The 26,215-nt window shown below is 40.8% G+C and overlaps 1 protein-coding gene across 6 annotated transcripts in view; it reads right to left on the bottom strand.

Annotated features, from left to right (window-relative positions):
- LOC136885986 (uncharacterized) overlaps window positions 1-26,215 on the bottom strand; it is a 188,654-nt gene that overhangs the window by 141,702 nt on the left and 20,737 nt on the right. For 2 of the 6 annotated variants that reach the window (XM_068230979.1, XM_068230959.1), the window contains exon 2: window positions 24,557-24,767. The exons of 3 other annotated variants lie outside the window; for them this stretch is intronic. In XM_068230979.1, the coding sequence (XP_068087080.1) occupies window positions 24,557-24,599 (43 nt within the window). In that variant the 5' untranslated portion in view covers window positions 24,600-24,767. Of the gene's footprint in view, window positions 1-20,649; window positions 20,779-24,556; window positions 24,768-26,215 lie in introns of those variants that run through there. One more of the 6 variants, XM_067158698.2, reaches the window with a different exon arrangement.

Genomic DNA, 26,215 nt, shown 5'->3' with positions numbered 1-26,215 from the left:
TTAAAGACTGTCCTAGCCGCAAGGACTACGAAGCCGCCCATCAAGGCAAAGGGCCAAAGGGTAACAAGCGTGGCAACCCTAATGCACAACCAGGCCCTTCAGGCTCAGGCGCTTCACGCAAAAAGAACCCAGGCCCCTCAGGTAAAAAGGACCCTTCAGGTCCCGCAGGCCCGTCAGGCACAAAGGGCCAAAAGCAAGGCCCTTCAGACAACCAGCGCCCATCAGGCGGAGGCATCTTAAATTTCAAGCCAGTACGGACGGTAGGTAAACACAACCCTGGGCCCTCAGCCCAACCAGCTCCCACTACCGTCCGAGCTAACACCTCAAGCAACAACAACAACAAGAAGGCCCAGTCTCATGTAAATAAACAAAGGCAGGTTAAGTCCACGCCAGCACCTCCTGAGCTGCTAGGGGGCCCGCCCCAGGCCAGCTCCACCCCCCGCAGGGAACCTGCCGATAGTCAGCCGGCATCCGCACCACCCCCCCTTGCCCCCCACCTCTCACCACACCAATCACACCAACTGCACAGGTACAGGCACAAAAGCCAGCGGGGAACATGGCAGTAAAGGCGTTCAGGGAAAGGATAGAAGAAATCCTGAAAACCTTCTTTCCGAACCTGAACCTCTCAGTAGCCATAACCACAGGGGTTATGATGGCTAACATGCTCCCCTACCCCTGGCTAAGGGACCTGGCTAATGCAATCTCCGAACTCCTAACCCCGGATGGCTGAACAACCCAACAAAGATAATAATAATAATAATAATAATAATAATAATAATAATAATAATAATAATAATAATAATAACAATAACACGCAGGAGCTTCGAGTTCTAATATGGAACTGCCAGGGCGTCAGGTCTAGGAAATATGAACTCGAAGCCTTCCTAGCCGCGAACACCATACACGTAGCTCTCCTAACAGAAACCTTCCTCCCACCGGGGAAGAAGTTCACCATAAGAGGCTACAAAATGCACAGACGTGATAAGGCTAATAAAGTTGGAGGAGTGGCAGTCCTGGTAAGGAAGGACATCAAGCACATGGAGGTAGACATGCCAGAGCTGGTCACGCTGGAGGCATGCGGAATAGCCCTACCAGTGCAAGGAACACTTATAAATGTCATAGCAGCATACTCCAGACCGACAAGCCTAAACACTCAGGACATAGAAACAGTACTAGGGCTAAATCGAAACACAGTGCTAGGAGGGGACTTAAACTCGAAACACGCCACCTGGGGATGCCTGAAACCAAACCCAGCAGGCACAAGGCTGTATAACCACATGCTATCCCAGGACTATGTGGTAACAGCCCCCAGCGAGCCCACGTTCCTAGCACCGAACGATCACGTATCCGACATTCTAGACATAGCCCTATTGCGACATATCCCTCAAAGGCATAGCATAAAGGTACTGAACGACCTGGGGTCGAGGCACCAACCAGTGATATTTACACTAGATGTGAACCCAGAGGAATATGAGAAAAACCCCAGACGCCGGCTCAACTATAAAGCAGCCAACTGGGGCAAATTCGAACGCAAGCTAGATACACTCCTACAGGGAAGCGAAGGCATGCTGTTAGACAGCACAGCCCAAATTGACGAAGCAGTCAAAACCCTAGTAGAAGCAATTCAAACAGCCACAACTGCGAGCATACCGCTAAGCAAACACAAAGAATCCCCTCTTTTCGAGATTCCAGCTCACATAAAAGAGTTAATACGCAGGCGCAACAGCCACAGGCGTAACTGGGCTCGACATCACAAAGACGAAGACCGCGAGAATATGATAATGATCAGATAAAGAATGATAATGATAATTATTTAATAATCATAGGAAGATATGATAGGGACAGTCTTCATATGTCGAATTGCTCGGAACCAGATGTTGGTTATCCATGTGGGAGATTGTTGGCGGTAAGTGCGAAATAACCCACGGACGGCACATGTCTTCATTGTGCGAGCATAGTAACGTACCTTTCCGTACGTCTTGTCGTCTTGACAAATGCAAATATTGAGATAAGCTTTGAGTTAACGAGCTACATTTGGCATGTTTGTGAATCTGGAAATATAGGCTAGAGTTTGTCCGTACAATGAATTCCCGTTTTAGATACGATAACATTTCCACGGTGGGGATCCGGCCCGCTAGAATGTACATACCGGAAGTGACTCATGTCCAACGGAACGGGGAGATGACAGTAAAATGTTACTCTCATGCCCTCGCCTCCGAAAGAAGATCTCCAGCGGAGAAACGTCCATTCATACGGATGTGGATTCGATCCCCAGTAACCAATGGGGCAAATATACCAAATATTTTACACTACCAGAGTAGTGAGGTGAATCCAAGTATTATGTCTTTTCTTTTTCAGGATGAAAGTTTTTCAATGTAATAATTGTCATCATGTGCAGTTTGCAAAATAAGTCAATAAATTGTTCCTCATTGCAATTTCAATAGGAAACAGTTTTCATATCTTTTTATTGTAGTTAGTCCAGTATGCCCATGGAATTTAAGTGTAACTTCCCAGTCCTATTGTCGAGTCCTATAATTACTATCTATGAATGAGCCATCCCCTCTGCCTTAATGTGCATGCCCCGTTCATCCCTGTGTTCATTGTGCGCCTATTTGATATTTTTTGATAAAATTTTATTTTATTACGAACCGATCACCCCTGAGATAAATGCTAGTCTGGGACTCAGGAGGTGAGCGGGTGCAGTACGTGAATGTATATGTCAAGACTTGAACTCAGTCGTCGCAAAGTACAACTCTACGGTAACTATCTTCAACGAACTTATAATACAAGTGTTCATCTTGAACTTAGAAAATTTCAATCACTACAATACTAACTTAGATTTCTCATAATTTTTGAAGTGTTTACAAGAACGTGTAACATTAACTCACTTTACGGAATTTCATATTTGAACTACAACTCGAGTAAACTTAAATAGTTCAAACTTGTACTCATCTTAAAAGTTAGATTAACTTGGAACTTTCATGGTTGATAAACGTGTGCATATTAAGACAATTTTCTGATTGACTTATTAAACACTCAGTCTACTGAAACAAACGATTTCAGAATACTACCTTAAAAGACGTGTTTAATGACAGTTTGTCGAACTTTTAATACGGCTAAACTTTCATCGCGAGTGTAAGATTGTGCCGCATTGGATGTTTTATAACACTATGGCTATCGGAACTTATAAATATTCGTGAGTTAGAACATTTCGCTATTGTGAACAAATATTTGACCTTTGTGTGAAATACTTCTAAATATATTAAGACTGTGCTTTTATACAGACAGTGATCCCAATCAAATCAGGTTTAATAATTTCACTGCCAGTGGTTAGACATTGTACGAGTGCACTTAATAAAATACTGTGCTCATCTTACAATTTTCAAATATGAGTTATGCTAGATAGGACACTCGCAAATCATTATAGTCAATTGGACTTTCTCGTGTTTATAAATCTAACAGTAACGTGTGAAATCGTGACTGAGTGCCTATTTTCTTAAATCATCATATCTACCTGCTGTTATCTCGAGTCAACGTGGGAGTTGGAACATGGTTTCAATGCGGGATGTGAAACGTACTTTCTATGAAGGATTTGGAACGTGTTTTCTACGTGGGAGCTGAACGTGGTACGATGGAGATGATATCACGACACCGGCTGCCTATGGTTTCAACTTGCTGTTCACTTAACCGCATCTCTCTACATTCCAATCCTGAGTTCCAGAGTTTACAGGTGATATGAGTGTATTTCAAACCATCTTATTATTCCACCAGACTAACTTTCTTATAAGTGGAACATTAGAATCAGTGACTTAGTTGGCAGTTGTACAAACAATTAACTGATGCTCATTGGAAATAATATTACTCTTGCCATATTCTCTAACTGTTAAATATCAATCCTTAAAGAGATTATAGGACAGAACTCTATAAGAAGATTAATTTTGCATTTTTTCAAAGTGTTAAATTATTTAGAAAGACTTTAGAAGAAATTTGTAAATTTTTCAAGTGAAACAATAATTTTCATTTTTACATTATTTACACAAACTTTAGGAAGAACTTCATGAACTTTACAAATAAAGAAATAATTATTTTTGAGGTGAAATAATATTCATTCAATGTTAGAATATAGGAAACAACTGTGATATTATGACAGACATTCACTGCCATTGATTTAATCTCAAATATCAGGACGATAAATAATATGTTCATAAGATATTTTGCTTTAATCGAATATTTCAAGACTGAAATAATAGGAGATATAAACGTCAAATTCATTGAGATGAATAAATTAAGTTTTTAAACTCATCTATTATTTCGCTCTGCATATACCCCTCTCCATGCCTGATCCATAAGAACCGTCCACCCTTATGTGTGAATCTCATGCCTTCATCCCTGGTCATTTGTCGGTAATATATATATATATATATATTGCACCCGCCCCTACCTAACTGGCACCGGCATGAGATCTACAGGGTCGCTAACAGGTCATGAAGTAAGAAATAAATAGGCGCTGAACTAAAGTAAGCTTAGAGGCGTACAAGGGAGGAGAAGCGGGACATATAACTAAAAATGAGAACACCTTCGAATTAAAATATTTGACTCACAAACCGGTTTATTGAACCTTAATGATAATGGGAAATGATGCATTAAACAACACTAATGAATTACATTAACATTTACAAATGCTTGTTGTAGGTTGTTTGTGGACCTCTGTCCGTTATACGTGATAGAAACGAGTACGTTATCGCGAAGCGATGTATCGTGACATATAGCGAATGGAAACTTTATCATAACACTGAGGCTATATTATCGCTAACACATAAAACTAACATGCGTCCGACCACACGTCTGAGCAATCCCTATTCTAATAAGGACCTAAATTTCCCAATGAAATGACAAAAAAAATGAAAATGCACACATATGATACAACACCTGGGATCGAACCGACCCTCGCTATTCTAGGCATTACATAAAATCAGCTTCATGGTCCGTATCGCACATCAATAGATTCACAATGAAGTATTTATTTATTTTCCACCTAGGTGGAAAATAAATAAATACTTCATTGTGAATTCTAGGCATCATCGAGCTGATGGACAGAACCACCACTGACCTTATGTACAACAACACATGACACAAAAAAAACACATACATGGTACATGATATGCAAGAAAAACACGTAAAAGGCACTTGATCTTCCTTCTGACACTGTAGGCCTCCAATGCCTACGTTGAGCATCGAACTGACAACCTCTTGCGATGAAGGCAGGGTCCTGTAATCCCTATCTAATTATACTGGTACAATTAACAACGATTCATTGGCAAACATTACCATCATCGGCCGGGTCGTGTGTTAATTATTTCACAGCTCTGCCGTGTTAGGTAGATCACATTATTTCGCCGTTCAAAGAAACCAACTTCCCTTTTTAACAGCCACGTCCTTCCTTCCTCCGCTTACGGGACATTCAGACAAAAAAAAACACGCTGGGCCAAGGCCATACGGTGGTTCACCCTCCCCTAGGGGTCCACCCACATTAACAGGCATAACATTCCCTTTTAAAAGGAAACTGTAATACATCACTCGGACGTACTTCCACAATAAACTGCGGTCTTAAAATGACTCGCGCAACTCACCTTAAAATAAACACACATCTACCCAGCAGTATCATATCATTCTTACAACACGACTCCCGTCTCATACTGGTAATCTTTGCCCGATTGTTATTATTATTATTATTATTATTATTATTATTATTATTATTATCGTCGTTCTACATAGCTTACCCGCTACCTTACTTATACGTGGCCATCGCGCGGAATCTATACAGCAATTACAACACAATTAAGCACTCGCGCGGCAATTAACATCTGATTACTAACTGCTAATTAATCGATGGTCTGGACACGGCTACTCTATCGTCACACGGCAATACATGCATTAATTAATTACTTTTCACACGAATCGATGTTTAATACACTTATTATGATCACTTCCTGGCATATTTAATCACAGAATCAATTTAAACTTATCACTCCTTATCTAAGTATTTCAAAGGGTGGAAATTTTGAGGTTGTCACGTTGGCCGCTGGGTCTCGTAGTGACGTGCCTTTGCATACCGCAGTACTTACCGTTTTATATACCATGCACTTATCAAATTAATGAATACTCTAATAACTACTCTCACTGCACTTCCATAAACTAATTAATACTAGTCTTCTGAAGCAAATAAACAACAGAATCTCCCAAGAAAGAAATAATTGAATGAATCACTATCCTAAGCAAAGCTAAAGTATTATATTCCCTTAATTATTTACACTCGATTACTCAGACCTGTAGTCGGTTTCCTAAGCTAAGAATTAATTACTACGCGCCCATTCCGGCGCTCTATTTCCACAGGACTACATCTTTAAATCCCTTATAGCGTCAGTTTACAATAAATATTCCCATCCCCTCTATGCATGCCAGATATTAGAACTTTGTACTCATCTCTATCACATGGTGATGATGCCTCCGTCAACTTGGGAAGTCCATCCTGAGTTTACTCCTCCTCCATGGGCACCACGGTGATGATTTCCATTAATATTCCATCTTGAAGTTGCTGAGCCATTGTTTGATGATGTTGGAACCGCTTACACTTAATCCTGCACAGACACAACGACACTGTTTAAATCACACTCCGGTTAACAGCGTTCAATGTGAACGTCCGGTCACGATCTCCTATGCGACTCCGTAAGATTCTTATGTTATAGTAATCATAATAATATGACTTTTCACGTCACGGTTTTCCAAAAAGTTAACACTGGCGTCACAGAGATCAAACTAAACACTGTTTATGCAAATTGGATTATTTCACCTTAAATAGGAATTAATTTCTATTGAACAAAGACCTAACGAGGGCTTAAAGGAGCGTAGCTCCGCCGTCAATAAACCGCAAACCCGGACTGACGCTTGTCCCGTCCTGCAGTAGTTTTTACTAGGGAGCGGTACCCCTTCCCCTAATTTGCGTAGCGCCTATTCCCGGCGTACTCGAGGTAAAATAGTGCGGGCGACCGGTGACTAATATCTAGTTGGTGCGATTGAGACATAACCATTCAATTATCCTTCGGTGAATCTCTCTAAATTAATTAAAATCTGTTCTGCTTCCCCTACCACACGGGGTGAAGTCCCGATCTCGAGGAGCTGTCGTGAGACTAAACAGATGGCCCCAGTACTTTTCCACGCAGAAACAACACAGTATTCTTTCTTCGGCTGAAAGTTATCACGGAAGAGGACATTAAACACTCTAAATAAATGTCCCAATGACATTTATCCCTTTTAAATCGGGAGATGAGCCCCTAATTAGAGTTTTATTAATTTTCTATCTCGTAGGTAATTAAGTTGGCCAGTCCGATTCCAAGATGGCTCCTATATTCCGTTTCGAAAAAGTTAGTTTCCCCTCATTCTGTGAGTCTTGAGGAGGGATGTCTTCTCCCGAGTGATGTCACAGGGAATCCCCATTCGTAACCCCTCCCGGGTCTAAGTTGGCTTGGCTTCATCTGCGGGGCCCCCGCTACACAAAGGGTAATACTGCGCAATAAGTCGCAGACAAAGAAATCTCGTCGAATAATTTTAAAATACACAATTTATCTATCTCAATGGTATGAATATTAATTAGTTTTGGTATGACCTCTATTAATGATATGAATATTAATCATTTTCAGCGTTCTTTCCTTTTAATAGCATTGCGTGCGTAATTATGGAGATCGATATCAATCAAAGGTCCTTGGATCATGCCCCTGTCGGGTTCATATTCCCCTCTCCCCGAGAAGAAATGGGTACAGGCACTGGACACATTTCGTCGCTAAATATTCAATTGTCAATATCGATTCACAACTGTTTCCAAACCTTTGCTTTCTGGCGAAGTTCCTGGTTCTCTCTTTCTAAATAATATGCTATCTGACGCAATGCTTCTCTGTAGTTCTCCAGGTACTGACATTCTGGACATTCTTCATCCCCAAGATCTCTCTGTGAAAACAAATTTTCCAAATAATTGACTTCTTCGGCTTCCTCATTTGGTCCCGACTCTTCATCTGACACGTCACGTCGATCTTCTTCTCCGTCTTCCTCATCGTCTTCTTCTTCCGTTGCTCCAAGTTCTTCAGCGTTGTCCACGTCTTCTAAGTTGCCTCCGGACGTATGGTACAACTTCAGATTTGCCGCGTTGTAGATGGTTTCGGTCGCGCCGTCCATGCTTTGCACCTTGTACGCGTTGTTGTCGAGGTTCTGGATGACTCGGTAAGGACCGATGTACAGTTCAGCGAACTTGTGGTAGAACTTGTTAGGTGGATCAGAAACTGTTGGTCGTTTAACGAGAACGAGTTCCCCTACGCGCAGTGGTCGATGGTACCTCTTGTTACGGAGACGACGTAATCTTCGTTCTGCTTGGGCCTTCAAATGTTTTGCTGTCTCCTGTATGCATAGCTCAACCGATAGCCTAGGATCCTGCGGACATTTTAAGACCTCGTGCCATGGTCTCTTCGGAAAACTGTCGAAATGAATCACTGACGGAATTTGGCCAGTAGATTCATGGATAGTGCCGTTGATACTTTCTGTGATAACAGGAATCACGTCCACCCAACGCCAATGTTGTCTAGGACAGTAGATACGGCAAAATTTTGCGATTTCTCGCATTATCCGTTCTGCGGGATTCGACTCCGGATGCCTAATTGAACTTAAATGATGTTTGATGTTTAAGTTGTCGATGTCTCGCTTGAAGTTTCCCGATGTGAACTGCGACCCATGATCAGTGAGAACACATTCGGGCTTGCCCATACGTGGTATGATTTTAGTTTTCAACTGATTTATGACGGCTCTAGTGTTCGCCTTCTGGATTGGACAGAGAGTGACGAATTTTGAAAACACATCCACGCATACCAAAATGTATTGAAGCCCTCTCTTTCCCTTGGGAAGTGGTCCGTAAAAGTCTAAAGCGAACAGTTCCCGAGGTTTACTTGGCAACAACGGCTTCGGTTTTTGCTTAAGTAGGTATGGATTGGGTTTTACCCGTTGGCAAATGTCGCAAGTAAGGAGTACCTGCTGAACAGTTTTCCTCAAATTTTTCCAGATAAAAGTTTCCCGAAGTGTAGCAATCACTTTATCTCTCCCTGCGTGACCTGTAACGTGATGAGCGAGCCAAACTAAATCAACCTGCAACGTCGTTGGAACCACGATCCTGAATTGCGTATGGTCCTCGTCCACGAATTTATGCAGCATGCCATTAAAAAATTGGTACTTCTCGGATCTTTTCTGAAGTTCACGGTATTCCTCCGTCCCTGGCTGTACTCTACGTTGAAGGAAATCGATCAACTTCTTCATTTCCGGACATTTCTGCTGTTCTTCACCCATAGTCCGCAGCCTTTCTATGATTTCGCGGTCCCCTTGTTCTATCAAGTGTATTTGGTTAACCACGATAGGTTCCGGATCTGGATTTCTACTGAGGGCGTCTGCAATTACATTTGCCTTTCCGGCGCAGTGCTCAACTGTAATGTCGAATTGCTGCACAAACAAGCACCACCGGCTGACTCTCTCGCTTGTTAATGCCGATTTCATCATGAACGTCAGAGCTTTGTGATCCGTCCTTAACACAATTGGATACCCATAAATGTATTTCTTCCAATGGTTAAGAGCGGTCACGATCGCGAGCATCTCCAGTTCGGTCACGGTGTATTTCAACTCATGCGACCTTAATTTGCGACTCATGAAAGCCAAATAGGTGATCCTCTGTTCGGGTTCAGGCGTCTCTTGATATAGGACTGCCCCAACTCCTATAATCGACGCATCAGTCTGCACGAAAAACTTTTGTGTATAGTCCGGATATCCTAATTTTACACTATGGGCCAACAGATCCTTTGCTTTAGCAAATGCTTCATCGCAGGCGAGGTCCCACTTCCACCTATTGTTTTTCTTAAGGAGATCTTGTAATGGTGCAACTATACCGGTGTAGTTCGGACAATGATCCGCGAAAAAGTTACAAATTCCTAAAAATTGCCTGACATGTTTCACCTTCGTCGGCTTTGGAAAATTTTGAATTGCCTTTAATTTAACAGGATTGGGCATAATTCCTTCTGAGTCGATCACATGACCTAAGAATAGGATACTCCTTTGGCAGAAATTAGATTTGGGTAGGTTCACCTTGAAGTTGTTCCTTTCTAAATCAGCTAATAGTTTATCAAGTTTCTCCAGGTGCTCTGGCAAAGTTTCTGATGCAATAAGGATGTCATCCACGTACCTCACCGTAAACTGTTTAACTTCGTCACTGAGGTTACGATCTAGTGCCCTAATGAGCGCTGACCCTGCTGTTTTCAACCCAAAGGGTAACCGGTTAAAAACGTAGGTTTGCCCATCAAACAGAAACCCGGTCAAGATTTTGGTGGCTGGGTCAAGTTCAACGTGATGAAATGATGATGTCAGATCAACTCCACTAAATAGTCTCATGCCCCGGAACTTCTTAAGGACCTCTTTTATACACGGGGCCTGGTCATACTCTGGGATTAATCGCTGGTTTATTGCTCGCGCGTCGAGGCAAACCCGCAACGAACCGTTGCCCTTCTCCACCACGACCAACGGATTCAAAAATGGTGTAGGTGATTTTGATATAATTCCGTTATCTTCCATCTCCTGTATAATTTTCTTCACTCCAGCGTGAAACTTTTCAGGTATCGGATATGGTCGTTGCCGGAATGGTTCCCAATTGTTGACGACTAAGGAATATTTGAAATTTGGAATTTTTCCTGGACGTGAACCAAATACATTTTCGTGTCTCTCTATGACTTTCTGTAATGTGCCTTTGTCTTCCTCCCCTATCTTCGCTTCGTCGATCTTTTCTTGGACTACCTCCGCCAATGATGGTCCTTCATTCTCCGCCTCTAACTTGAAAATCATCCCTTCAAACTCCTTGATCATCTCGTCCCGATAGGCATCCCAGTTTGGGAAGCAATCTCCTCCTTCATGCTTCAATTGTTCTATCTCCATGGTCCAAATTTTCTCCTCCCCGTGTTGTCCTTCGAAGTCGTTCAACCTTACATCTCCCTGAATTGAATCGTTCCTGAATCTAATTTCATTCTTGTCCATGTCAATGAGCGCCTTGAATTCCCGAAGAAAATCAGCTCCAATGATGATATTATATTCCATTCTAGTCAGAATTATAAATGGATGTGATATGAGGTTGTTCCCGATTTCCAAATCTAGGTAGGCCTGGCTATTGCATGTAGTTGTGCGGTCCGGAATTATTCCTCGAACCTTAATATTCGAAATCGGAATGATTGGAATATGTTGTTTCGATTCCAGTTCTTTAACTAGTACTTTAGATACCACGCTGACGCTCGCGCCTGTGTCTACAAGGCAACGAACCAGCAACTGGTTGACACGGACATAAATAACGGGTAACGCTCTAATTGGTTTTGGACATGCCTGAACGGGATCTTCGACGAGATCATCGGGCTGGACTATCCAAGATGCGATGGTCACGGACGTCCACGGTTCCCCCTTTGCGTCGGTAGTCCTCGAAAATCCGACTATCTCCTCACTAGGTTTTCCTAATTTTTTTTTAGCTGACCTCCGCCTCCACTTGGATATGGTGGTGCGCGGGGATCAAGATTACTGGCACGGTTCGCAGCATTATGTGCCTGTAGTTCGAGGCTCTCTGCCCCTCGACATTCATCCGACTTAGCAAACTGCTGCATCGAATCTTTCCATCTATCGTTTCCGGCCTGGGTATCTCGCAGATCTCTGACGTAACGGCGTGACTCATTTCTCCTGTCATTTAGGTCACCCCGATAGTATTCTCGCGGTTTGTTATTTTGTCGACCACGGTTACCCCAGTATGAATTGCGTGTTCTCTCGTAAGGCCGTCGCCCTCGTGCGCCGATCTGTCCGTGGTTGTACCTCCCTGACTGATACCATTGACTCCTACCCTGGTCATTTCGATACTTCCATTGGTGGTTTTCCCACTTCGGAGATCGCCAATCCCTACTATTCCTGTTCTGGTTGCCTATCTGAGCATCAGTCTGAGTACTTGTCACCTGAGTACTCCGGTTTACCGACTGATCTCCCTCTCGAACGTTTAACGTGTTGACGGCTTCTACGTTTCTAGCTCGACCGTGCCCGATATGAGATGTCTGATCCAACTGTCTTAACACGTGCTCGGCTTCCACTGCCGTACGAATATTCGCCGCAATCAACATGCGCTGGACGTCAGCTGGGAATTGCTTTGTGATGGCGGTTATTAACTCACTTTCAGTCGGCGGGCTGTCCAGTTCGCGCATCTTCACCAGCTGGGACGTGAAATAATCGCAGAACCTTGTGGGTCCTCCCGAAGCGTACCTCCTCGAGTAAAGCTCTAACCTAAGCCCTTGCTGCGTGTCCAAACCCCAGTATTTTTCCAGAAATAGCTTCTTAAAGCCTTCGTAGCTATCAAAACAGTAGCGGAAAGCTTTAAACCATTCAAGGGCCTGGTCTTCCAAGAATTTTTCCACTACTCGTAATTTCCTATCCGCTGGTACCCGATGATCCGCCATATAATCATCTACCTCGCGGAGGAAACTTTTTGGCGTAGTCCTAGTGCCTGGTTTAAATTTTTTTTGGCTTATCGTCCGCCGAACGTAAGAGGCTATACATAGGTAACGAATTTTGGCCAAGCAAGGTCGACGTCCTCTCGTCCATCGCCGGTAACTTATATTCTTCATTGCCAGGTAATTGTTCCTTGAACAGACTGTATCCTAACTGGTGCGATCCGCTACCTAATTCCATTTTCTTCATTCCAGCTGTTTCCATTTTGAAATGTGGTTCATCCTGAATGTCTAATTTCTTCATTCCCTCTATTTCTTCGCGAAGTGCGTTAATTTGTTCTTCGTGGATCTCCAATTTCACCATCATTTTCGCGCCTTTCTCTTCGCTCCATTCGTGGATCTGTTTAGCAGTCTCTCCTACTATTTGTCCTGACACTTCCTTCCGTAACCTGGCAAAAGTTAGTTTCGTATCGGACTGCGCTGCTTGCGATACCGACGTAATCTTCTCGTCCAGGGCCTCGATTACCGCCAATGCTTTCTCCGTCCTTTCTTCAACGATCCTGATATTTGTCTGATTATCCTCGACCTGCTCCCTTATCTCTTCGATCTTCGTGTCGCGGTCATTCGCTTTGGACCTGACCTGTTCCATTTCACCATTCAGCTGATCGATTTTCCCTTTGACATCCACGATTTCGCCATTCACGCGAGTTATGTCTCTCTCGATACTGGTCTCAACCTGATCAAGCCGCTCAACTATTCCCTCGACCTTTATCTCAACAACGGCATTGAGCTGAGAAACCGCGTCTATTTTATCGCTTAGTTCCTTAGCCCCCTTTTCGCATTGTTGTTGAACCTCCTGAATTTTGTTCATTAAACTACTGCATTTCTCCTCAATCATCTTACTAGTCTCGGTTCGGTTTTCTTCCAATTTAACCTCAAAATGTGTTAATTTACCGTCAAAGTTCTCTAATTGGTCTCTGACCTCCGCACGCCCCTGCTTGCATTCATTCTCAAGCGTCTTAATATCGTCCTTCACGCTGTCCCTGATCTGCGCACTATTCTCCTCCATCTTATTTTCAAGCGTCTTAATGTCATCCTTCACGCTGTCCCTGATCTGCGCACTATTCTCCTCCATCTTATTTTCAAGCGTCTTAATATCGTCCTTCATTTCCTCCCGATTCGCCTTTAAATCGTCCTTCACGCTGTCCCTAATCTGCGCACTATTCTCCTCCATCTTATTTTCAAGTGTCTTAATATCGTCCTTCACGCTACCCCTAATCTGCGCACTGATCTCCTCCATCAAAGCCCGCATGGCTTCACTATCCATGTCGCTATCCTTTGGGATGACAGGACCCCCCTCGCTAACGTCGGCATCAACAATCCACAACAATATATAGTTATTATTTATTTTAAAAGAAAGGATTCCTCTATCCAAACTTTACGTTTTTCCAGCTTCAAATAATTTTTACTTTAATCATCATTGCAAATTAAGCCTCAAAACGGCTATCATTGAAGCAGCCTAACTGCCTAACATCATTAAGGTTCATGAAATTTATATGAAAAGCAACGGGAAATTTCCGAAAATGATTGTAATATTAGCCCTCAAATTCAGTTAATACAGTTGCCGGTTGACCTGTAATTCTAAAACTGGGCTCGATTTTAAATACCAACACCTGTGGTATAGTGCCAGTAAATCAACCCATGCCCTCAGCATTGAGGTCCTTCAAACACACAAAGTCATCAGAATCTCAAACTGAACCCATGAAATCAACCTACTGCCACTCGAAAAGGAAAAGTAGGCGTGAGGTTACCTCTTCTCATCCACGGTTATACTAACGTAAAATATATTTCCTAATAGCAGGTTGTTTGGTGACGAAACACGCACCACTGGCTAATATCCGTGAATAAATAGGCACTAAGAAAAAGCCACTATTCACTTCAAACCTCACTTATGGGAAATTAATTTTATTGTTTCCCGGGATTCGAACTAATCCCCTTGAATTTTGGATACGCCCCTGCTGACGCGAATGTCATGGCTCTGCCCATATCATTGGACCATGACTGTGTTCTCATTCATAAAACGATTTAATATTGACATCAAGGTGTCACTTATTCAACTATAATGAACTGGGCCTCGCGTGGAAATGTCAGAAGCAGACATGGGTTACTAAAATAATCATGCCCACTCCTGGAAGCCGCACAAGTATGCCTTGCCTATTAATCACCACAACACGCCCCTATCTTCGCATTAATATTATGCGATATGTGGGATAATTATGCGCCTATTAAACATGAAAATTCGTCCATTAAACCGTAAACATGTCCCACCTGGAGCGTCATTTTATATAGCCACACATTAGATGTCATTTTATATGGCGCTACATTTCCTACATCTGGGTAGCCCTTATTTACGGACATATCGAGCCCCACAGTTCACTTACGCCCTTTTATCTGGCATCACGTTGGACGTGCCATTTATTATATGTGCGCGTCACGTGGAAAAGTCAGATAATATAAATATACGCGCCTATTTAACAGTAAAACACGTCCCACATTGGGCCGACATTTTGTATATGGCGCAACGTGTACAAGTCATGTAGAATAAATATACGCGCCTATTTATATATACGCACCACGTTGGAAGCGCCATTTTGTATATGGCGCAACGTGTACAATTATCCTCCTCGCTATCGTGACTTAAGCCCCACGTTGGGCGCCATTTTGTATATGCACCCGCCCCTACCTAACTGGCACCGGCATGAGATCTACAGGGTCGCTAACAGGTCATGAAGTAAGAAATAAATAGGCGCTGAACTAAAGTAAGCTTAGAGGCGTACAAGGGAGGAGAAGCGGGGCATATAACTAAAAATGAGAACACCTTCGAATTAAAATATTTGACTCACAAACCGGTTTATTGAACCTTAATGATAATGGGAAATGATGCATTAAACAACACTAATGAATTACATTAACATTTACAAATGCTTGTTGTAGGTTGTTTGTGGACCTCTGTCCGTTATACGTGATAGAAACGAGTACGTTATCGCGAAGCGATGTATCGTGACATATAGCGAATGGAAACTTTATCATAACACTGAGGCTATATTATCGCTAACACATAAAACTAACATGCGTCCGACCACACGTCTGAGCAATCCCTATTCTAATAAGGACCTAAATTTCCCAATGAAATGACAAAAAAAATGAAAATGCACACATATGATACAACACCTGGGATCGAACCGACCCTCGCTATTCTAGGCATCGTCGAGCTGATGGACAGAACCACCACTGACCTTATGTACAACAACACATGACACAAAAAAAACACATACATGGTACATGATATGCAAGAAAAACACGTAAAAGGCACTTGATCTTCCTTCTGACACTGTAGGCCTCCAATGCCTACGTTGAGCATCGAACTGACAACCTCTTGAGATGAAGGCAGGGTCCTGTAATCCCTATCTAATTATACTGGTACAATTAACAACGATTCATTGGCAAACATTACCATCATCGGCCGGGTCGTGTGTTAATTATTTCACAGCTCTGCCGTGTTAGGTAGATCACATTATTTCGCCGTTCAAAGAAACCAACTTCCCTTTTTAACAGCCACGTCCTTCCTTCCTCCGCTTACGGGACATTCAGACAAAAAAAAAACACGCTGGGCCAAGGCCATACGGTGGTTCACCCTCCCCTAGGGGTCCACCCACATTAACAGGCGTAACATTCCCTTTTAAAAGGAAACTGTAATACATCACTCGGACGTACTTCCACAATAAACTGCGGTCTTAAAATGACTCGCGCAACTCACCTTAAAATAAACACACATCTACCCAGCAGTATCATATCATTCTTACAACACGACTCCCGTCTCATACTGGTAATCTTTGCCCGATTGTTATTATTATTATTATTATTATTATTATTATTATTATTATTATCGTCGTTCTACATAGCTTACCCGCTACCTTACTTATACGTGGCCATCGCGCGGAATCTATACAGCAATTACAACACAATTAAGCACTCGCGCGGCAATTAACATCTGATTACTAACTGCTAATTAATCGATGGTCTGGACACGGCTACTCTATCGTCACACGGCAATACATGCATTAATTAATTACTTTTCACACGAATCGATGTTTAATACACTTATTATGATCACTTCCTGGCATATTTAATCACAGAATCAATTTAAACTTATCACTCCTTATCTAAGTATTTCAAAGGGTGGAAATTTTGAGGTTGTCACGTTGGCCGCTGGGTCTCGTAGTGACGTGCCTTTGCATACCGCAGTACTTACCGTTTTATATACCATGCACTTATCAAATTAATGAATACTCTAATAACTACTCTCACTGCACTTCCATAAACTAATTAATACTGGTCTTCTGAAGCAAATAAACAACAGAATCTCCCAAGAAAGAAATAATTGAATGAATCACTATCCTAAGCAAAGCTAAAGTATTATATTCCCTTAATTATTTACACTCGATTACTCAGACCTGTAGTCGGTTTCCTAAGCTAAGAATTAATTACTACGCGCCCATTCCGGCGCTCTATTTCCACAGGACTACATCTTTAAATCCCTTATAGCGTCAGTTTACAATAAATATTCCCATCCCCTCTATGCATGCCAGATATTAGAACTTTGTACTCATCTCTATCACATGGTGATGATGCCTCCGTCAACTCGGGAAGTCCATCCTGAGTTTACTCCTCCTCCATGGGCACCACGGTGATGATTTCCATTAATATTCCATCTTGAAGTTGCTGAGCCATTGTTTGATGATGTTGGAACCGCTTACACTTAATCCTGCACAGACACAACGACACTGTTTAAATCACACTCCGGTTAACAGCGTTCAATGTGAACGTCCGGTCACGATCTCCTATGCGACTCCGTAAGATTCTTATGTTATAGTAATCATAATAATATGACTTTTCACGTCACGGTTTTCCAAAAAGTTAACACTGGCGTCACAGAGATCAAACTAAACACTGTTTATGCAAATTGGATTATTTCACCTTAAATAGGAATTAATTTCTATTGAACAAAGACCTAACGAGGGCTTAAAGGAGCGTAGCTCCGCCGTCAATAAACCGCAAACCCGGACTGACGCTTGTCCCGTCCTGCAGTAGTTTTTACTAGGGAGCGGTACCCCTTCCCCTAATTTGCGTAGCGCCTATTCCCGGCGTACTCGAGGTAAAATAGTGCGGGCGACCGGTGACTAATATCTAGTTGGTGCGATTGAGACATAACCATTCAATTATCCTTCGGTGAATCTCTCTAAATTAATTAAAATCTGTTCTGCTTCCCCTACCACACGGGGTGAAGTCCCGATCTCGAGGAGCTGTCGTGAGACTAAACAGATGGCCCCAGTAATTTTCCACGCAGAAACAACACAGTATTCTTTCTTCGGCTGAAAGTTATCACGGAAGAGGACATTAAACACTCTAAATAAATGTCCCAATGACATTTATCCCTTTTAAATCGGGAGATGAGCCCCTAATTAGAGTTTTATTAATTTTCTATCTCGTAGGTAATTAAGTTGGCCAGTCCGATTCCAAGATGGCTCCTATATTCCGTTTCGAAAAAGTTAGTTTCCCCTCATTCTGTGAGTCTTGAGGAGGGATGTCTTCTCCCGAGTGATGTCACAGGGAATCCCCATTCGTAACCCCTCCCGGGTCTAAGTTGGCTTGGCTTCATCTGCGGGGCCCCCGCTACACAAAGGGTAATACTGCGCAATAAGTCGCAGACAAAGAAATCTCGTCGAATAATTTTAAAATACACAATTTATCTATCTCAATGGTATGAATATTAATTAGTTTTGGTATGACCTCTATTAATGATATGAATATTAATCATTTTCAGCGTTCTTTCCTTTTAATAGCATTGCGTGCGTAATTATGGAGATCGATATCAATCAAAGGTCCTTGGATCATGCCCCTGTCGGGTTCAATATATATATAATATAAATGATGAGTAAATAACTGGAATAATAGATAAGACTATTGCACATGATGTTATGATATAACATATACAATATTATTGTATAGAGTAGTAAATAAGTTACAGGATACTGAGCGACGACAAAAATATCTAGACAATGTTGTGAGATGGACAGCAGACAATGGTATGAAGGTACACAGAATGCAAAGTCAGGTTATAAGTTTCACCAAGAGGAATAGTCTAGTTTTAATTACTGTGTTGATGGGGTGATAGTACCTCATAGGAATCACTGTAAGAACCTGGGTGTTAATATAAGGAACGATCTTCAATGGGGTAATCACATTAATGAGGTTGTAAAGAAAGGTTACAGATATCTTCACATAGTTATGATGGTATTTAGGGGTTGTGGTAACGGTATGGGGGCGGGGAGGGGTATTTAGGGGTTGTGGTAACGATATGGAGGCGGGGAGGATATAAGTCTCTGGTAAGACCTTATTTAGAGTATTTTTCTGGAGTATGGGACCCACACCAGCACTACTTGATACGAAAACTGGAAGAGATCCAAAAGAAAGCAGAATGATTTGTTCTTGGTGATATCCAACAAAAGAGTAGTGTTACAAAAGTGTTGCAAACTTTGGCCTGAGAAAACTTGGGAGTAAGAAGACAAGATGCTCGACTAAGTGGTATGTTATTCAAAGATATAAGCTTCATTGTTGTTTCCGTATTGAACTGAGATCACAGAGATACTAATTAGTATTGAATAGGTTGAACCTTATAAATAACTCATGGTTGAACCTTATAAATAACTCATGGTTGAACCTTATAAATAACTCATCTCTGTGAATGATACATTCCGAGCTGTCTGTAGAGATGGCATGGAATAACATTAGCAGATAAATAAGCTAAAGCGGAGCTTTAAAAAGTAGGAAAGATAATAATATGAAGATAAAGCGGCAATTCAAGAGGATAAATTGGGTCAAATATTCATTTATAGGATGAGAAGTCAGAGATGTGAATAATTTATCAAGAGAAATGTTCACTAAATTTTCAAGTTGTTTGAAAACATTTAAGAAAATGCTAGGTAAACATGAAAAGGAATCTGCCACCTGGGCAACAGCTCTATATGGAGATCATTGATGAAGGATGTGTAGATTGATTGGCTGATCAAATGGACTGCATCACTATTGTAGTGTTGATGGCTTATAACAGGGTAGATAATGGGAGACTGCAAATAAAAATGAGGGCTACTGGACAGGACAAACGAGTGGTGGCTATGTTTTTTTTACCAGGCAAAGCATTATCTGATCCTGCAATGACTAAAATTGGGGTCCCGCAAGGCAGTATTAGTACATATGATCTCTTATGTATATAAATTACATAACTAAAAACTGTCGGCCCCATGGTGTACGGGTAGCGTGTCTGCCTCTTGCCAGGAGGTCCCGGGTACAATTCCCAGCTAGGTCAGAGATTTTTACCTGGATCCGAGGGCTGGTTCGAGGTCCACTCAGTCTACATGATGACAATTGAGGAGCTATCTGACAGTGAGATGACAACCCCGGTCTAGAGAGCCAATAATAATAATGGCCGAGAGGATTCATCGTGCTTACATGACACCTCATAATCTGCAGGCCTTTGGGGTGAGAAACAGTCACTTGGTAAGCCATGGGCATTTGGGGCTGTTGCGCCATAGTTTTTTTACTACAAACTGGTATAACATGATGATAATGATGATTGTTTAGAAGGGCCTAACTTCCAGGTCGATGGCCACATGAGTCACATATAAGGCTTTTTGCAGATGTTGTTTTATTCTATGGAGTGGTAATAAGTTTCAGGATTGTGAGTGACTGCAAAAAGACCTCAACAATGTTGTGAGATGGACAGCAGAGAATGGTATGATGGTAAACGGAATGAAAAGTCAGGTTGTAAGTTTTACCAAAAGGAAAAGACCTCTCAATTTTATTTACTGCATTAATGGGGTGAAAGTACCTCACAGCAATCACTGTAAGTAAGAAGGTGTTAATACAAGGAAAGATCTTCATTGAGGAAATTACTTTAACTTATTTTACATATTTATTTATTTATTTATTTATTTATTTAGTCAATTCTCTTCTACTCACAGGTGTACAGATTTTCCACAGAACTTACCACCCATTTCTGCCTCGAGCTCCACTACTGACACTGTGCCATTCTACATCCCATTCTCTCAGACTGCTTCTGATGTTATTCTCCCATATATCTCGTTGTCGTCTGCAGAATCTTGCACCAAGAGCTCTGGCTTCCCATAATCTAGATGGAAGTCGAGTTTCCTCCATCCTGATGGCATGCCCATATCACCAAACCTGGGTTACCTCCAGTTTATACTGTAATGACTGCACATTGGCTGTAGTCTCGATTGTCTGGTTGTGTATGTTAACTCTCCTTTTCTTCCCCTTAATTCTTTGGAGATAGCAGATTACCGTGGCTTGCAGTCGGCTCTTATGCTGACAGAATTTCATAAAACATAACAGTGTTTTAGCCTGAAGTTAAATAACACTTCTGTATGTGAAATATAGCCACCACTATTAGAAATTTAATGAAAATTTGGAAAGTTATTAGTTTTAAAATTTATCCTATCTGAGTAAGAGGATTCCTCAGGATCATATGGATAACGACCATGTTTTTTCTCCTAGTCAATCCTGTTTCCTCATCCATTCATTGTTTGGTCAATGCTGTGATATTAGATTAACCCTTTCTCTTTAATAATATTTCTAAGCTTCAACTGGATAATCCTGATTTAAATGATGTTATGGACCGAATGAACGGCAGTGAGATCATCCAGCCCTCACCTTTCAGAATGGAGTGTTAACCTGTAAAGTTTATAATGATTGGAAGATGAAAACTGTAGTTCCATGTGATTCTCCCACTATTTATTATCGTGAATTACTTGTGTCCCCGTCAATTTTGTGCCTAGTAAGTGTTTAATTCTGTGCCCGCAATAACCAGTGTCATTTATTCATTGGAAGAGTTGTGTTAAATTTTATTTTGTGACCATCAGCCTTATCATTCAGTCAGCTGCTTAACAGGGCTTGAGAGTAAAAAAAAGCAATAGCCTTGCCTATTTCTGATAGCTTAATCTTGTTCGCATAATCATTGCATAAAATGAATTTCATTATAAAGCCTGTATTGTCGTACGTATATTTAAAATGTATAGTCAAATGTTCCACATTTACAATACTAAATTTGTTTTAATTTAATTATTTAAATAACATTTATAAATAACGGAACATGTTTCATTTATCTTGTAGACATCATCAGCCGAAAAGTTTAAAGATTAAGCACAAAGGACAAGGACAAAAAGACATTAAAAATAATTCGGGCTGCCAAATGTGTCAGTTAAAATGTTGAAGAATATGCCAGAATGTTCTGAGCACAACACATGAATACTGTTAAAAGTGAAAATTAAAATATTGAACACATGAGAACCAAACCAAACCCCATGGCACTACAGCCCTTGAAGGGCCTTGGCCTACCAAGCGACCGCTGCTCAGTCTGAAGGCCTGCAGATTACAAGGTGTCATGTGATCAGCACGACGAATCCTCTCGGCCGTTGTTCTTGGCTTTCTAGACCGGGGCCGCCATCTCACCGTCAGATAGCTCCTCAATTCTAATCACGTAGGCTGAGTGGGCCTCGAACCAGCCCTCAGGTCCAGGTAAGAATCCCTGACCTGGCCGGGAATCGAACCCGGGGCCTCCGGGTAAGAGACAGGCACGCTACCCCTACACCACAGGGCCAGCTGAACACATGAGAAAGTTCAATAAAATACCAAAACTTTTTTTTTGGAAAATTTATTTAAACTGATGAAGAAAGATCCAACTAATAATATTCAAAAGAACTTAAAACAAATATTGAAACAAACATACTTCAATCTCAGTGAATATGATGCTCAAAACCTAATCAACATGAACCCCAGTATTCCTACAGCCAAAGCATTGCCTAGAGTCCATAAAACAGACCCAAAGTTAACTATAGAAACAGCCCAACTTACAAAACTTACAAATTTATCCATAACATTAAAAAATTACTACAAGTTTGAGAACTCCAGCTCTATTAGGAATTCTATAGAATTTTGTAATTTGACTAAAAACCTAGTGTTACAACCACAACAAAAATGGACTCTTTTGACATAAAAAAAACATGTATTCTAATATACTGATCAAAAAAACTTTAAAGATCATCAAGGACAATTTTCAAAAACATAGTAAATTAAACACACAGGAAATAGAAGAGTCCTTAAATATTTAAGAATTTGTAACTTCTAAGAACTATTTCACTTTCAGTGGAAAAATCTACAAGCAGGACAGCCTTCCTGAAGCTCCAGGAATAATGGCAGAAATTTATTTAGACCACCAAAATTCATAACAAAATTAAAGATATTGTGTTCTGGATGTGCTATGTTGATATGTTTGCCATAATAGATCACATCACCAACGGCGATATCATCCTTGAACAGCTACATGCGGTCGATCCATGGATTAAGTTTACTTCCGAGGTTGAAATCAACAATTCTTTAAACTTTTTACATATCACTATTAACAGCAGCTCCAACAAATTTTCTTATACTATCTTTAAAATGCCCACCCGAACCGTAAACACCATTTGTCAAGATTCGATGCATCTGGACTCTCAAAAAAGAGCAACTTTTTATAACTTAATTCATAGATCTTTTTACATCCCTTTATCTGACGCGAAGTTTAGATAACTGCGCCACCTACACTTACACCAATAAAAATATTTATGAAATCACCAATATTCTTAAGAACCATAATGTCAATATTGCCTTTAAAACAGTCAATAATAATACTAATCTCTTTTATAACCAGCACAAAACCAATAACATCGGGAATAAATACAACAAATCAGGTGTATATAAGTTATCAACCAATGTTCCGCGAGCTAAATTGGGCAAACCGGAGGAAGCTTTTTAATTAGATATACAGCACACGTCAACGCCACCAAGCACAAAAAATATTCCACCATGAGCACTCATATAACAGAGTCCAATAATTCCTTCATCTCCATAGAGCAGAACTTAAAAACTGTTTATTTTTATAACAAGGGCAATTTACTCAATGTTTTAGAAAACATATTTATTAATACAGACCTAAAGTGCAATCCTGCTTGCAATTTAAAGGAAATTTCAGAAACTATGAATATAATTTTTGAGGCATTACTCAACAGTTCCTATTTTGTCAAGCCTCGTAACAAGCCTCCACGCAGTCGCTCCCCGCCTATTGGTTCCAGCTTTCTCCTGCTCTCCCCTCATACCAGCTTCCATCGCACACAGCCCCCACAGTTCGCCTCCAGTCAACCATTAACAGCTACACACACTGAACTAGCCTTTCTTGGTTAGGCGGGAACGTAAGTAATGAGATGTGCCAAATTTTATTTTCATGCATTCTTTTGTATTACAAGATGCTTCAAAAACTTGCCTACTTTTACGCTAATAATAGCCGTCATTCTCGTTCTAGGGCACTCCACTGCACATTCCAACTTATGAAAACACGATCACATAATCCGCCTACATTTTTATCAAGAATTGTTAACTTCATCACGCCAACAAGACGAACTCAATACCATTTTACTGGAACCCTCACTATTGTTTAACATATGTTTAACAACCATCTTCTTTCTACTGGAACTAAACTTTGTGCTCCATATCACCAATTTTCTACCGACGCATCGGCAAACTGTATGTTATTGCAGCATCATCGCATTAAGAGGACTCTATTACCAATTTTATTGAACCATCTCATGTGTTCAATATTTTAATTTTCACTTTTAACAGTATTCAAGTGTTGTGCTCAGAACATTCTAGAATATTCTTCAACATTTTAACTGATGCATTCGGCAGTCCGAATTATTTGAAATGTATTTTTGTCCTTGTCCTTTAATCTTTAAAACTTTCAGCTGGTGATGTCTACAAGATAGATGATAATGTTCTGTTATTTTTAAATGATATTTAAATAATTAAATAAAAAATTAGTATTGTAAAGGTTGAACATTTGACCATACCTTTTAAGAAAGAAGAGGACCTCAACCAATGCAAGACCAACATCTACTTCAGGATTTCCACCCTTCTGTAAAGAGGGGCATTTCATTCAACGAGGGATTTGGACTTTGCTGTTACCACGTGCTTCTATGATGTAGACATTTATAACATCAGAGGTAGCACATGACGGACTTCTTCAATATGGGAGCAGAATAGACCGCCCCAGGAATCGAGCTGCAACACCAAATTAAAGTACACTTTTATAATATTTTCCTGTCCATCTTTGTAGAAAATTGAACGATCTCCTCTTAGTTAAAATTTCTGGTAGATTTACGAAGATTAGCGTTATTTTTCCAATTTCATCTTATCTTGTTTACGGTAGTATTGGAATATGAGTGAATGTGAGTCGGGATCTATTAGTGTAGATTTGTAGTAGTTGTCTTCCGAGAATATCTCAACCTCTACACAACTATTTAAAAATTCTGTCTAATAATAAGTGACCTCTCGGATAAATGACAACTTAAATAATTATTTCAGATTTTTATGAAATATTGTAGGACAAGATTTGGGTTGTGTTCCACCTAGTAAATTCTAGTTGTGTTTCATCTTGTGCATTATTCTACGATTATACGGATTGACGTATATTAATGTTGAATCCATACTTATCGGTGTTGCTGAGATGAATAGCAATACTTCAGTTATCGTTTAAGTCAAAGTTCAGTTCCCATAGGCGTGGGGGTTGAGAAGAAAATGAATGTTCAGAATGGCTGAGATAACAGATGTATGTGTGTGTGTTCCAGCATAGCTCTCAACATAACTTGGCACAAATTTGACTTACTATCTAGAAAAAGTTACCATGGATGGGAGACATCTCTAGCGCCCCTAGATATGGGGTTTGGAAGTGGATGACAAGTAAAAATAATCAAGAACAACTAATATTATTTTCGAATCCATACTTTTTGGCATTATAACACATAACACTGACATTCTGGATTTTGGCAAGTCAAAAGTCAATCCCACCGGCAAGGGGAGTGAGAAGTGATAAGACAGAAAACACCAACTTTATACACATATGTTTTACTATCTGCAAAAAATAAAAAAAGTTACTATGGAGAGAAATTCCTATCCCCACTAGGGTGAGAAATGGGAGGGATGACATGTAAAAAACAATTTAAAATAACCTGTATTAATGTTGAATCCAATGTTTATGTGTCGCTGAGATGAATTGTGTCGCTCTAGATACCATTTAAGCCCACGTTTAGCCTCCATTAGACAGGGGCTAAGATGGGTTGAAAAGTAAATTTGTCGTGTACGGAGGTTCACGACGCGCCTTCCGCGTATCAATGAGTGAGCGAACGGACTCGAACGGGATTCGAAACCGCGATCTCCAGGGTATAAAGCATGTGATTTGAAAAGTAGCAGGCATACAAGCACATGTACCTATATATGAAGGGAAATTACAGGAGAGTTTGTATATGTCCATAATTCATAGTTCATAAATGAAAGTGATGATAATAATAGAATAATCCAAAGAAGGATTTAGAACATTCGATATAGTGTAGAAGTTTCTAAGACAAGAGCTTTGTGTCTCAATATTGTGAAATATTGTGTAAGTAGATACGCATTTCCTTTGGAAACGTACGGAGTCACGTGTAAGAGACATACGAACAGCTTCCACAGTG

Source organism: Anabrus simplex, chromosome 1 (genome assembly GCF_040414725.1).
Source record: "Anabrus simplex isolate iqAnaSimp1 chromosome 1, ASM4041472v1, whole genome shotgun sequence".
Lineage (NCBI taxonomy): Eukaryota > Metazoa > Arthropoda > Insecta > Orthoptera > Tettigoniidae > Anabrus > Anabrus simplex.
Note: the sequence above shows the minus strand (reverse complement) of the source record. Positions and strands in the feature narration are given on the sequence as shown.